This window comes from Vigna radiata, chromosome 8 (genome assembly GCF_000741045.1).
Source record: "Vigna radiata var. radiata cultivar VC1973A chromosome 8, Vradiata_ver6, whole genome shotgun sequence".
Lineage (NCBI taxonomy): Eukaryota > Viridiplantae > Streptophyta > Magnoliopsida > Fabales > Fabaceae > Vigna > Vigna radiata.
Genome location: NC_028358.1, coordinates 32187996 through 32202446, shown reverse-complemented (window position 1 = coordinate 32202446; position 14451 = coordinate 32187996). Strand labels below are relative to the sequence as shown.

General features: G+C 29.1%; 2 protein-coding genes across 3 annotated transcripts; both read right to left on the bottom strand.

Moving 5' to 3' along the window:
• Positions 1-2808: 2808 nt before the first annotated feature.
• LOC106771615 (increased DNA methylation 2) lies at positions 2809-7872 on the bottom strand. 2 transcript variants are annotated; one of them, XM_022785217.1, is made up of 3 exons: positions 6857-7872; positions 5752-5937; positions 2809-3087 (listed from the first exon to the last, which is right to left on the bottom strand). In XM_022785217.1, exons 1-3 carry the CDS (start codon positions 7752-7754, stop codon positions 2912-2914), a joined length of 1260 nt encoding a protein of 419 aa, XP_022640938.1. In that variant the 5' UTR covers positions 7755-7872; the 3' UTR covers positions 2809-2911. The 2 variants fall into 2 exon arrangements, with proteins under 2 accessions (XP_022640938.1, XP_014513096.2); XM_014657610.2 differs by having other exon boundaries at positions 2810-3021; positions 6857-7871.
• Positions 7873-9441: 1569 nt separating this feature from the next.
• LOC106771566 lies at positions 9442-10340 on the bottom strand. The gene is made up of 2 exons (XM_014657558.2): positions 9820-10340; positions 9442-9716 (listed from the first exon to the last, which is right to left on the bottom strand). Exons 1-2 carry the CDS (start codon positions 10186-10188, stop codon positions 9705-9707), a joined length of 381 nt encoding a protein of 126 aa, XP_014513044.1. The 5' UTR covers positions 10189-10340; the 3' UTR covers positions 9442-9704.
• Between the last annotated feature and the right edge of the window lie 4111 nt (positions 10341-14451).

The following is a 14451-nucleotide window of genomic DNA, read 5'->3' as shown; positions in this document are numbered from 1 at the left end:
TTTTTTTTTTTTTTTTTCTGGCAAATTTTTTTTAGCATACTATTTTTCACATCTGGCATCTTTTTCTTTTAGAGTTAGGAGATGATGCATACATTAAAGACATCTTTAGATTAAATTACTACTGAAATTGGTTTATCTGTTATCTCTTCAAGTAAGGTCTCAAGAGATTCAAAGAAAAGATACTAAATTATGTTGTCATAGCATTTTACTCCTACAAATCAAGTCTATGTTAAAGAAATTTTCATTTTATAATATTTTGTACTGTTATACCTATGAATTAACACTAATCAAATATATTCGTCTCAACAATGTCTTATTCTAATCCTACATTTTCTACCTCTCACCTTCTCTTTTTAGTATCACACACATTCTAATGGAAGTTCTTTCTGTCGTTAACAATAATTTGAAAGTGATTTTTGAACAATCTCCAATTTTTTTAATGCAAAATATAGGTTTTAAACTGTACAATAAATTGATAAAGAAATATTTATTTTATAAATAATTTCTATGACAACTTTTTGTTATAATATCTATTTTTAATTATAATTCTTTTATTTTTATTATAAATGATAGATTATCATAATAATAAAAAAATTGAAATGAAAATATAATTTTAAAAAATATCTTAATAATTTATAAAACGAATTTTATCTTCCACATGCTTTTACATCAAACAAAATGTTTAACATAATATTAAGATAGTTTCAACGTAAATTTTAAAATAATCTTTAATATTATTTTAATATTTTTTAACTTTTACTTGATTACCTTATTTCAGTACTGTATCTATTATTACATTTACAATAAAAAGAAATGAAAGTTTTATGTTCATATTAACCCTGAATATATTTTGTTAAATATTATGGATGAATTAAAAAGTAGGCATTAAATATTTGTTGATTTATATAACACAATTTTTTAACTAGTAAAATAATCGTAAAGATACCAATTATACGAGAAATAAATGAAACAACTAACGTCTTATGCAGTGCGTTTAACAAATATATATATATATATAAGTTTATCGTTTAGACCTTTAAAACAAAACTACAAATGTGTTATATGACAAAAATTTTATTATATGATTCTATGTGGGTTTAAATTAGAATAATCATTGAAAAAACATTTTTAAACTCAACTATCCTAGAAATATATTTTTTTCTTCTATTTTTAATCTATTATTTTTGTCTTTATTTTCAAATTAAATGATCACAATGACACATGATATTATCATGTATGTTTCGAATGACAAATGTTATTTGATATAATATGATAAAATAAAAATATAGAAAATAAAATACTAAATGTTGATGAAATATTTGATGTCACACAAATATATACTTAGCACAAAATTATAACTTCTATGGATAAACTTAATATCACAAAAAGCACATAAATATATAAGATTTCATTTAGTGAAGTAATTAACCATATTGATATAATTTATTTTATGTAAAAAAATAGTTATATTACGTAGAAAAATAATAGTAATAGTTACGGGAATAAACGACAACATAATAACTCTCCTTTATAATATATATATATATATATATATATATATATATATATATATATATATATATATATATATATATATATATATATATATATATATATATATANATATATATATATATATATATATATATATATATATATATATATATATATATATATATATATATATATATATATATATATATATATATATAGTTATTATAAACAACAACAAAATAGCAAGGTACTTGACCCCTCTGAGGTTCATTCGAAGAAAACATCATTAATAGTTAGGAACTCTGTCTTTTGTTATGAAACCCTGAAAAAGATTCAGATCTTTGAGCGTGCAGGAAAACATTCCACAATGTGTTTTTGGTGCACTAAAACTCGGGCATAATAGATCTGTATAGAGAATTTCTGATGATTTTGCCTTTCTTCTTTTCTTTCTATTTTCATTTGTAATCCCGTGCAGATTCTTAATATTTGCAGAACAAAGCATCACGTGTCATAGAGAAGGTAGCAACTCTAGCTACATGAATACAATTATCTACGTAATTAGATACTTTTGTTCATGCATTTAGGTGTAGTGTAACCTGTGTCATTATCTACCTTGTTCTCAATCCAAACCCCAAAATTTGGATGAGTTTTTGTCACATGTATAGCATTATCTATCTACCAAAACCATGAAATATATGTAACATTTTTCTTATGATGGATACTATTGTATGCGACTTGTGAACTTGTAAACAGATTTGCTTTTAAATATATAAATGAAACAAGTGAAGATCAAGATCTAAGGATGAATTTTATATGCAGTTTTTTTTACTAGTTTTGTTTAATGCATACAAAGAGAAAGGAGTATCTTTTTTTCTTCCATTCAACTCCAGTATTCCCTGTCTAAAGAATCTGGTTTTTGTGTATATGATGATTCCACATTTTGTGCTTGTTTTGAATAAGGGTCCTCTGGGTACTTTCAAGTGATGAACGTAGTTTAGAAGACGATATTTTTATACCTATGATTCTGGATGTACATTTAGAAGGGAGCAATGGTAATCCAAAAGATGCAATTGTCTGCATTTGCATACTATTATTTTGGTAGCATGTAATGTGCAGGCACTGATTTGTTTGATTTGACATGAAGCAGGATGGATCATCAAGGACATGGGCATGGACAGAACCCATCTCTGGGAGTTGTTGGGAGTGGAACTCAACTCACTTATGGTTCTAATCCATACCAGGGCAGCCACATAACAGGTTCACCTGGGATGGTTGTTGCATCACCTGGGACCATTCAATCCACTGGTCAAGCAGCCACAACTCAACTAGGACAGCATCAACTTGCTTATCAGCACATGCATCAGCAACAACAACAGCAGATGCAGCAGAGACTCCAAGCCTTTTGGACAAATCAATATCAAGAAATTGAGAAAGTGACTGATTTCAAGAACCATAGTCTTCCCTTGGCAAGGATAAAAAAGATTATGAAGGCAGATGAGGATGTCAGAATGATATCAGCTGAGGCACCTGTCATATTTGCAAGGGCATGTGAAATGTTCATATTGGAATTAACCCTGCGTTCTTGGAACCACACTGAAGAGAACAAAAGGAAAACACTTCAAAAGAATGACATTGCAGCAGCCATCACAAGAACTGATATCTTTGATTTCTTGGTTGACATTGTGCCTAGGGAGGACTATAAAGATGAAGTGCTTGCATCAATGCCAAGAGGAGCTGTACCTGTTACAGCCCCCCCTGAGGCACTTCCTTACTGTTATATGCCTCCTCAACATGCACAAGTAGGAGCTGCTGGTGTCATGATGAGTAATAAGCCTGTGATGGACCCTTATGCCCAACAGTCTCATCAATATAACATGGCACAACAAATGTGGCCACAACCACCAGAACAACAACAATCATCATCAGACCAGTAGCTACTAATTATAAAAGGCTCTTCCTTGCTAATTAGTTTTCCCAGGATTTAAATCTTAAATTTGGTGTTTGACTGTTCATTTCAGTACATTATAGTAAAATTTAAGTCTACAGTTTTTGAGTTGTACTTTCTATATTTTTCCTATTCACTGTCATAGAGATTCTTAATGTATGACAAATATACAAAGTAATTAATTGCCAATAATGTTTATGCTTTATCAGTTATAGTTGACATTGATGTTGGTCTTGAAACTGCATTATGATTTAGGTAGTTATTTCAACCTGACTTTGCATTGGTGAAAACATCTGGCTTTTAGATGTTATTAGTATCAGTCCTGTTTGTGATTGAACCGTGGAATTATTAAAATAGTGAATGTTTCAATAATCAACCATAGTCAATTTTATAAATAAATTATATAAATGAACTTCATAATTTACATTCTATATTTCAAATTACTTTCATTACCTTTTTCCTGGAAAATACACAGATTGCAAGTTCCTGTTATTTTTTTTGAGAATAAGTATATAGTTTGCTGAAGTTCCAAATAGGACACTTCATTGTGTATGTTGTTAGTGATAATAATTTTTCCGTTTCACTTCTCATCTGGCTTTCAATGTTGTTTTGCAAAAACAAAAAGACAGTACATTTTTTTAATTATAAAATAAAAGCAAATATTTACTTTTATATTTGAAAATATATGGATACAATTAATAAAAAAGCAATCGGTATGATATTATTTGTACAAAAAGATAAATAAATACAATAAAATTATTTTCTAAAAATTCAACACTGAAAAAAAAAACATATAAAGAAGTGCATGTTAAGGTTTTAGTGTGAGCTAGAATAGCATGTTAAGTAATTTAACCCAGTTATCATGATCTTTTTTTTCAGGTATAAATATTTGAAATTAAATTATTTGATAAAATAAAATAATAATCCTGTTTGATCGAATTTTACTGGTACACCATGTCTAATAGCCAATTCCAACTTTAATTGACTGAATGTTAAATAAAAATATACCAGTTGTTGTATTTTCTTACTTAAAAAGAAATAGATTTGATTGATAGTTACAGAAGAGCACATCTACATGGATGCAGAAAGAACCAAAAATTAACCACATAAAACACAAATTTCCTAAATAGATTATTGATCTTAATGTTTAAAATGTCTAACTTATCTGATTATGATTGTATTGGTATATAAATTTTTTAAAAAATATATATTTATAAAATTTGGTTAACATTATTTTTTGACACATTGAGTCTTTTCTTTCACCAAAAAAATAAATTACAATATATTTTATACTATATTTCTTCTTATAAAAAGGACAAAAAATAATAATTGAAAACTAGGGTATTAAATATGAAGAACAATGCATCTTCACCCACAAACAACATATATTAACATATTTATATAGGAATCAAACAGTGAATCAATGTGCGATTGAACATGTTAATCCCTTAAATTATTGGCATTTCAGCTTCTATTACAGTATTATTATACATGTAAAACAAAAGTACATGTTTTTGAAAAAGAATTGAGAACTTATTTAAGGATCAGAATGAAAATGTGTCAACAATAACAATGGAGTTAAATAACACTAGTATGGAACAATACAGCTTTCAAATTTCAAGGATTGAGACCCTCTAGAACAACACAAAGTCATTGGTCAAGTGTTAAGATTGTAATATGTGAAGGTCTCAATTATAAACCAATCTCTTTCCATAGTTAATTTATGAACTTAATCATTCAGTCGCGGTGTTTTTGACTTGGACATAATGAAGTAAGATTTAAAAGTTTCAGAGCTCAATAATAATGGTCTGCAATCTTTCAGAAATGAAAAAGTAGGAAAATGCCAGAAACCAATTTTGAAACCATCTAATAAGAAAGAACTGAACTTTTAATGTTATCCAAATCACTTGATGAATCATAACTATTTCCATATGCGCAGTCACTGAGGACCTAGTTCCAGTTCGATGGAGCAACATAGTTACATAAAGAGTTACCAAATGGAGAGAGATTGTGTGTTTAAGTTGCAGAGTAGTCAGCACAAAATAAACACAAGTCTGTGAATCACTCTTTCATATATGAATAAAATGGATTTGTTAATCATGTGACAATTGGATATTCAAAGTGAGGATGGTGTAGCTACCATACTGGATATTGTCATTCAACCCATTGCTATTTGACATTTTGCATCAATTCATAGTAGCTTTCGATGGTGCCTAGTGAAATAAAAGAGATGATTCTAACCAAACAACTTTTTCATCCTGATTTTGCTTTCATAACAATTCCTTCAAGAACTCCATCAGTGCAAAAATTACCTGAAAAGTGATGTGGATCAACAGGACCAGGCAGCTGGAAGGACAAGGTAAATTCACCTGGTGGACAAAGGTTTTGAGTTTGCATTTCAAAAGCATGAGAATACCTATACACTGTAGGCTCTCCTGTTATAGTTACTCCTGTTATCATTACCTTCCCATCAGTCTCAACATCACAAAAGAATTCCCCTGCAGTTATAAACTCCAGTTATGTTAGTTATCTGTAGCATATCTGAGACACAATGCTGTAAAAATTATCAAACGGGATTATTATTTTTAGGCTTAATACTGCTTTTGGTCCCTAGTTTGAGAGGTTTTGTTCAATATGGTCCTACCTTTTTTTAGTAACAATTGATCCTACTTTTTGAAAAAACTGTTCAATTGACTCCTTTTTTGTTACGACTTCAACTTCAATTTTCTAACGGTGCTGGTTACGACGTCAATATAAGGACTATAATAAACAATTTAAACTTGAATATGGGACTACTATGAACAAAAAGGACTCAATTGAACAGTTTTTTCAAAAGGTGGAATCAATTGTTATGGAAAAAAAAAGGTAAGACCATATTGAACAAATCCTCCCAAACTGGGACCAAAAGCGATATTAAGCCTTATTTTTATAACCAATTTAGAAATTTCGCATACGTAAGCATTACTTTACACATTTGAAAGCACCATTGACCATATCCAAGAAAGCAAATTACCAAAAGTTAAATATAATAAGCTTCCAAAAGGGTAGATTCCTCCTACAATAAGTCGACCCCTTCATATATTGAGATCCATATCAGCTGGCATGGAACTTAAAACAAATCCATTTCATCAATCAAAAGTTTTTAGCAATAAAGTTCAGAGCATTTACACAAAATAGACATTCCCAAAATTCAGGTGGATACAGCATAAAACCTCAGAATTAAAAGAAAGACACACAAATACATCAATACAAACACTATTCAGTTCTTCACACTGGTTAAAGAATTAACATATGTAAAATTGTGTTCTTTTGAATTTTATATGCAGTCCTACACAATTTTCATGGAAATTTTCAGTTAGCAAAGCCATTATATTAAAAATGAATTCTCAGAGAGTTGACACTGAACAAGTCACTTACTTTCATCCCTCTTGACTCCTGGAAGAGACACACGAAACAGGTAGGAGTCTTCACACTCTCCAATGTCCAGAAGTCCTATGCTGGGACCAAAAGGTGCCTTAGCCACACTTCCAGTTAAAGCAAATCCATTCTTTGTAGCAGCCACCATGTCAGACAACTCCTCCCTAGAAGGAGGGGTAGGAAGGAACAACATAGCTGCCCCAACTTCTCCAGGATCATCATTCACCTCATCTTCAATATCACCACCCTGATGTCGATGAGTTGTAGTATCCCTCACACGACCATGAACATTATCCCGAAACTTATAAAATCCACCAGAGAACTCATTCTCATTCTTTCCCATAGACATCTTAGAGTTGTTGAGAACACAATTGTCGTAAGAAGAAACAACTAGATGCAACCTGACTGCGTCTCTGTCCACATGCAACTCTTCAACCCCACTCAGTCTCTTGAACCTCGCAACATCCTCTGGTTTTATGTACCTGGTATCAGGATTGTTAATAAACACAATGTTATCAACAATGTTATAGAGGTTTTGGAAGCGGGACTGAGGGTGCAAGTGGAGAGGGAACAAATCGAGAAAGTGGGGGTAATTGCTATTTCCACCCTGACCTTGAAAGAACCGACGCAGAAAGGCTAACTTAAGGATGAGTGATTTATCACTCTTCCTGAGTATATAATAATAAACACGCTCCAATTCAACAACTTTGATGAAAGAATTGGTTAATTGATTCAATGTGTATGGAGGGAACCCTTCTGCTACTCTCTGCAATATTGATTTCTTGGTGGCTCCTTCGGATTTGATGTCAGGACCAAAGTAGGTTCCCACAATGAAATACACTAAAAAGCACTGATCATCACTGGGCATCACATTTTTTTGATCAGCCTCGGAAACCATCACGCACCGCCCCTGTTTGTTTGTTTGTCACAGTGAGAAACAGAGTAGCATGCACAATGCATAGCACACAGCACAGAATGTACAGAGGAGTTACACCAAGAGGCAGCTTAAGGGAAACTTTAATGGTATTAATTATTCATTGTAGTTATTTTTTCTTTTGGAACTACATTTGGGCCTGGGCTGCTGCCCACCGAAAATCCAACCAATAATCAAACTTCCGCCGCAAGCTTACCCAATACTTAAAACCCTTGCACGTGATCTTCATTAACTTTTTTTTCTTCAGTTTCAAAATCAAAAATATTTAAAATTTTGCAGAGAGATAACGATCCTGTAGAGAATTGAATGTAGATTTTTTTTTAAGAAATAAATTAATGAATTGTAATATATGTTATTGGTTTGGATGAGAAAATTGAAAAATAAATAAATAAATGAAGTAATTAATATAAATATTTGGTGGTGATGAAAAAAATGAGAGAAATGTTTTTTAAATAAATTTCAACTCAGCAACTTTATCTTCATTTTTTGTTTGTTTATTGATTTCTTACTCTTTTTACTATTGGTAAGATCATATTTAGATAAAGTTCTATTTCAGGTTATACCAGAATTCAGGATTATAAAATCATACTTTCTATATTTGATTTACATTTTAAAATAAAATATTTCTTAAGAAGTAATGTTTCTAAAGATTGTATATTTTATATTTAAATTCGTATTTGTTATTTGTTTACCTTTATTTGAAAATTTATATCTATAAAAAAAATTCCTAATGTAAATAAATTGGATATTTAAAGTAAGATTCTTTTAATAATTTATTTTTAAGATTTTTAATTATTTAAGTCAAGAAATTTAAAATTCTATCATTTTCTTATTGGAAATTATAGCTTTAATATTGATCCTTGGATGACTATTATAAAAGGAATTCAATGCATTTTATTGTTTATTAACTGTCAACCAATAATCAAACTTGGGAGACAAGCTTACTCAATATGCCTACCTACCACCTTGAGAGTTATTTTTATTAATTTTTATTTTATTTTAAAATCAACAAAATTATAAACAAAAACTTTCTTTTTATGAAAAATTACCTAGTAATATACTTATTTAATATTAAAACTTTCTTTTTATGAAAAATCACCTAGTAATATACTTATTTAAGATTTGATTTCTTTAAAGGAGTATTATTAGGAAATAAAAATGTTAGAATATTATTTCTCTTTTAGTAAAATATTAGGAAATAAAAATACTATCACTTCTGTAATACTAATTTCTAGATTTTTCTATTATAATTATAAAACTTATAAAAATAAATATGATAATTTTTTATTTTTTATTATAAAATTATTTTAATTTTAGAAAATAATTAAATTCAAAACCACATTTAAACAAGAAATAAAAGTTAAATTTAAAAGAAATTACTCAAAATAAGTACTTAATAATAAAAATTTTAAAAATTATATACACTAAAATGAATAATATTTTTTATATAATATAGATATATTATTAAAAATAAGAATTTATTAACTTACGTAACAGTGTACCAAATTTTAGTTAAAACATCTCGATTTAAATCAAAAATCATTCAAATGCCCGCTTAAATTTAATAATACAAGTAAGATAGATATTAAAAATATATATAAAAGAATTAAAATAACTAAATACTCTACTTGTCTTATCAAACACTGATAATTGATAAATGAACAAATAATTCCCTTATTTTCACAGTCGAATAATTTTTTACATTGATGCAACTATTCACTCATTTGAATATTCCCCAATATCTGTTTCTACTTCTCTTTCTGGTTGCAATTACACTAACAGGAAGAGAGGAGAGTTTGTGAATCCAAAATTTCATGTCCTCTTTCCTCAATTTTGAACTCAAAATCAAAACCATTCCAAATAAAAACCCTAAAAACCATTCTTTCACCGCTTTCTTTCCTAAGCACAACTGAATCAATGAAATCCCTGCAAGACAAAACGACAAAACCCTCAAAAACAGATCAAATTCTCCAATCTTCCACGACCACAAACTGCCTACAATGCAGATAAAAAATAATGCAAACCACACCGACTCCTTCTTTCTCGCCCTCCATTTTCCAGTCATTCTCCTTCTACCGCCACCTACAAGGCGACTCAGAGTATTGATATCGCTGCGTGCGATTTCGCCTGCAATGGAATTGAAAGGCTCAGGTAAGATCTTGAGATTGAACGCGACTGCAGAAGCCAGTTGAAGAATTGTTCGATTGGATGCTTGAGACCAATCACGCCTTTTAACGCATGCGATTGTGAGAGATGGGTGGAATTGTGAAAAGCGAAACGAAATAGGATTGAGAATGTGAGAATTGAAGCGGATTGAGGAAATTGAAAATGGATGAGGGTGATCTGAAATTGAGAAGGAACCCTGGGTTCTGCAGATGTAGGGTTTCACTATCAGCATTCTATAGAAATGACCGTTGTATCAGAGAAATGTAAAAGAAGAAGACGAAGGAAGGAATATATTTATTTGGGTATTGTATCCCAAATTCAATTTTAAATCCCTTTAAGAGAGACCCATCTGCTTTTTGAATTATTTTCAAACTCAATGATAAATTATCCACTGGACAATTTTTTTTAATAAAGTATTTTGTATTTTTTACTTTTAAGTTATAAACATTCATTTTGTTTACATTAAACTCTTTGACATCTTCTAAAGTAAAATTGTATTTTTAATTTTTTAGTTTTAATTTCTTTTTTTAGATTTTAAATTCTATTACAAAATCATATTTAATCTTAGTGAAATTTAATTTAGCTATAAAATATAAATAATTTAATAAATTAAAATATAAAATAAACATTTACAAGAATATTAATTATAGTTATACTGTAAAATTATAAATTACTTTAAAATTTTAATATAAAAATTGATTACTTGTTCTATTAAAATACATAATAACTATTTAATATCATTCATGTGCTTTAAAATTCATGTATTGGATATTTAATATCATTATTTAAGAATAGAATATTCAACTTAAAAATCATTTACATCCTCCATGCAACAAAGACATTCAAATTATTTATTTTTTTTATATTTTAAATTTATATTTGTAACATCCTTAAAATATACATTATAAGTCATCTCATAATACTAATCTTACAATCATACAAAATAATCATAAAATTTAAAGTTTATAAACAGCTAATCTACTACAAAACTATATAATACTAATCTGCCTAGTATATGTTGTTGTATTACCTTCGTCCAAAGTCTGTTCTAGAGAAACTTCCTCTCTATTTGCTTATACCCACAAAATGATTATTGCAAAGGAAAATACCACAAATACAAAATAATATCACAAATAAAAGGATAAGCTAGATATAAAAAGAATTCATATATTGCTATAACATACAAAAACACCTACAAGTATACATATAAGTAAACGACTTCAAACATCCTAACATGTTATGACCTAAACTTGACCGTCTGGACTTAGAATGATTTTCAAGCTATGGCGGGTTGTGCACTTGTGGTGGCCTCTACTGCTTTGCAAAGTCATTGCCAATGGGTTTCACCCTACCACACTCACAAGGTTAGTCTGTTCCAGGTCTTGAGGCATACTGAAAGCCCCCAAAACTAAGACCTCTTGCTACTCCTTACGACATGGATCAATCCTCTCTATTTGAGAATGAAAGACCATTGGAGTTTCAAGATAACCCCCAAGACTGAATCCTGCTTTCATTCTAAATAAACTTGAATCTCACTAAGACGTTCCACCTTGAAACTTACTTTCACCACTTTGAAATCACATACCTTTACTTTGAAACATAACTCATGACAAAATCAATCATATACCTTTAATACACATTCATACATAATTCACAATGAATTTAAAACTTCATTTAGATCAAACTAAGACAAAGAAATAAAGATTAAACTAAAACCTAGACCAGCCGCTCAATGCAGACACTCGCTGAGCGACCACAAACTTCTTTCGCACAACGACCCAGCTCGCTATGCGAATTCACTGACAATAACACCAGCCTCCAAACCACTCGCTCAACAATCCAACTCGTTGAGCGAATAAAACTACTAGTGGTACCAGACCCCAACCACTTGTTTAACGCCCCAACTCGCTATGCGAAATTCTAGACAGTGGTCCAAACCCTCCAAACACTTGGCGAGCGACCTATTTCGCTGATCGAATAAAACTCACAGAGCTCCCAGACCTCCACCTGTCACTCAATGCACCTTCTCACTATGTGAATCACCAAACAGTGTGCAAGCCTCCACAACCACTCGCTGAGTGACTCCACTCGCTCAGCAAGTCTGCATAATCTGCAGCACAATAATCTGCAGAATTATGCAACATACACCAAATTTACCAATTTCAACTAATTTTCCCAATTTCTAACCCTCCTAGATTGTGTTATATACCTAATTGTACTTAGTCAAATGTGTTTAATCCTTTGTAACCTCATTCTAAAGTGTTTACTAAACAATTCACTATTCAAAACTTACAAATCATCAACCTATGGACCCAAATCATGTTCTTCCACTTTTGACATAGTTTTAAGCAATTTAGGGAGAAGTCCCACTTGACTTACCAAAGCTATCCCAACAAACCAATCGAGCACTTTATCCCAAATTCACATTTTCACTACTTAACTTCCTCCAAACTAACTATAAACCCTTACATTGTGACTCTATTCCTAACTAACCAACATTATAACAAATTTATCACATTTCATATGACCAATAACAGTTCAAACATCATCTCATTCAGTTCACTATCACACTTCATCAATTTCACACTCAAACAGTCAAGATACACATTTTCCATCTACCTTAATATCATGAATTCAGCTTAATTAATTCAGAAATCCTAAACTATCGAACATACACAAGTAATTACTAATTAAAGAAATTATAGTTTCCTTTATCTCAAAGAAATATGCATAGCTTAATAAAACTCGACAATTGCTTACACCGTAAGGAAATTATAAAAAAACCTATAAATCACCGATTGATGATAGAAAATCAACTTTAGAACCTAAATTGAGCTAAGAATCAAGAAAGAGAAACAACGATCTCATGCAATAAATATTTCTTTGCATGATTATATATTCAAGAAAAACATAAAAAAAAGGAATGAAACTTACTTGCTTAAATTAAGAAATTGATCGGTTGAAAAGATAGTTCTTGATGTCATGATCGCCTAGACACTTTTTGATCGTCAAACAAATGACTCAAGAATGAAAAAGAATAGAAAAAAGTGAGAGAAAATAAAAAGAATAGTGTTTTAAAGAAATAGAAGTATTTTAGATAATAAATCAAACTTTAAAAAATTTCGCTCATATTATAAAATTATTTTAAAATAAAATAATCGATCTCATTATTTTAATATAATTATTTACTTTAATATTTTATTTTATAAGTTCTTATAATATTTAACACATTAATTATCTAAAAGACATAACACTTTGCATTCTTAATTCTTTCACATGTTTTAAAAATCATATCTGACAAGTTAAATTTCTAAATGGTTAAATATTTGCATATTTGAATTATTTAATTCATTGGTCGGGTATTTTAAAATAGCATTTCAAGGAGATAATTAATTATCGTCTTTCTTTTTCTCGTGTTTTTGAGTTTTTTTTTTCTCATTCATCTTAGTTGTCTTTACTTTTATGTGTATGTGTTTTTATTTTGTCTAACTTTTCCAATTTTTTATTTCTTTTAAGAATTGATCTTTTACTCTTTTATCTCGTTTGCCTATCTCGTTTAATTAACACGAATAATATATTTTGACAATATTTTTTAATAATATCTTAATATTATTTATGTATTATTTTTCGGTTGATCTAAAATTATTTTATATTAATAATAATAATAATAATCATAGACTAATAAAAAATAATACGGTGTTAAAATATTATAAAAAATTATTACTAATCTAATACAGATATGTTGTGAGAGAGCTAGATCCAATTATGAGAATGTAAAGATAACTGTGAGACTTAAAAATGAAGATAAGAACTTGTTTTCACGTCATTCTGAAGTCATGTATGAAACTATATCCTTTCATTCAATAATTTTGCTATGGAAAAAAAAATTCCAGAATACATAAGAGATTAATGACACATTTAATGTAAATGATAACTTGAATAAGTTAAAAAACATTTTCTAAAAAAGGTTGAAAAATTTTAAAGATTGATTAGGATAATATTAAAACTTTACGCGTTTATTTATATAATAGTTTAAGAATAATTACTGTAGACATCATGTTTAAGTATCCACTTATAATTGAAACAAAGTTTTAGAAGAAAATATACAATCTAATCAGTCCCTTTCCTTTTTTTTAAATAGAAATACTTAATAAATAAACTAAATATGTATTTTTATATCATATTTACATGCCACCTTTCTCTCACTTGATTTCCACATCATTCATTATGAAATTGATTAATGGCCACATACAAGGAATGCCATATTCAGGTGCCATCTATAAACTAACAAAATGTAAAATACTTAAAGGATCGATAATGGAAAAGGTCTTATAATAAATCTATATATCACCAATTTATATATATGGTATTCTATTTTCAACGTGTCTCATTACTTTTTTTAATAATTCGCATCATATTTTTGTAAAAGAATAAATATTAGGATAATCCAATTTTTTATATATTTATTTTTACTTTCATTTTCTTTTACTTAAAA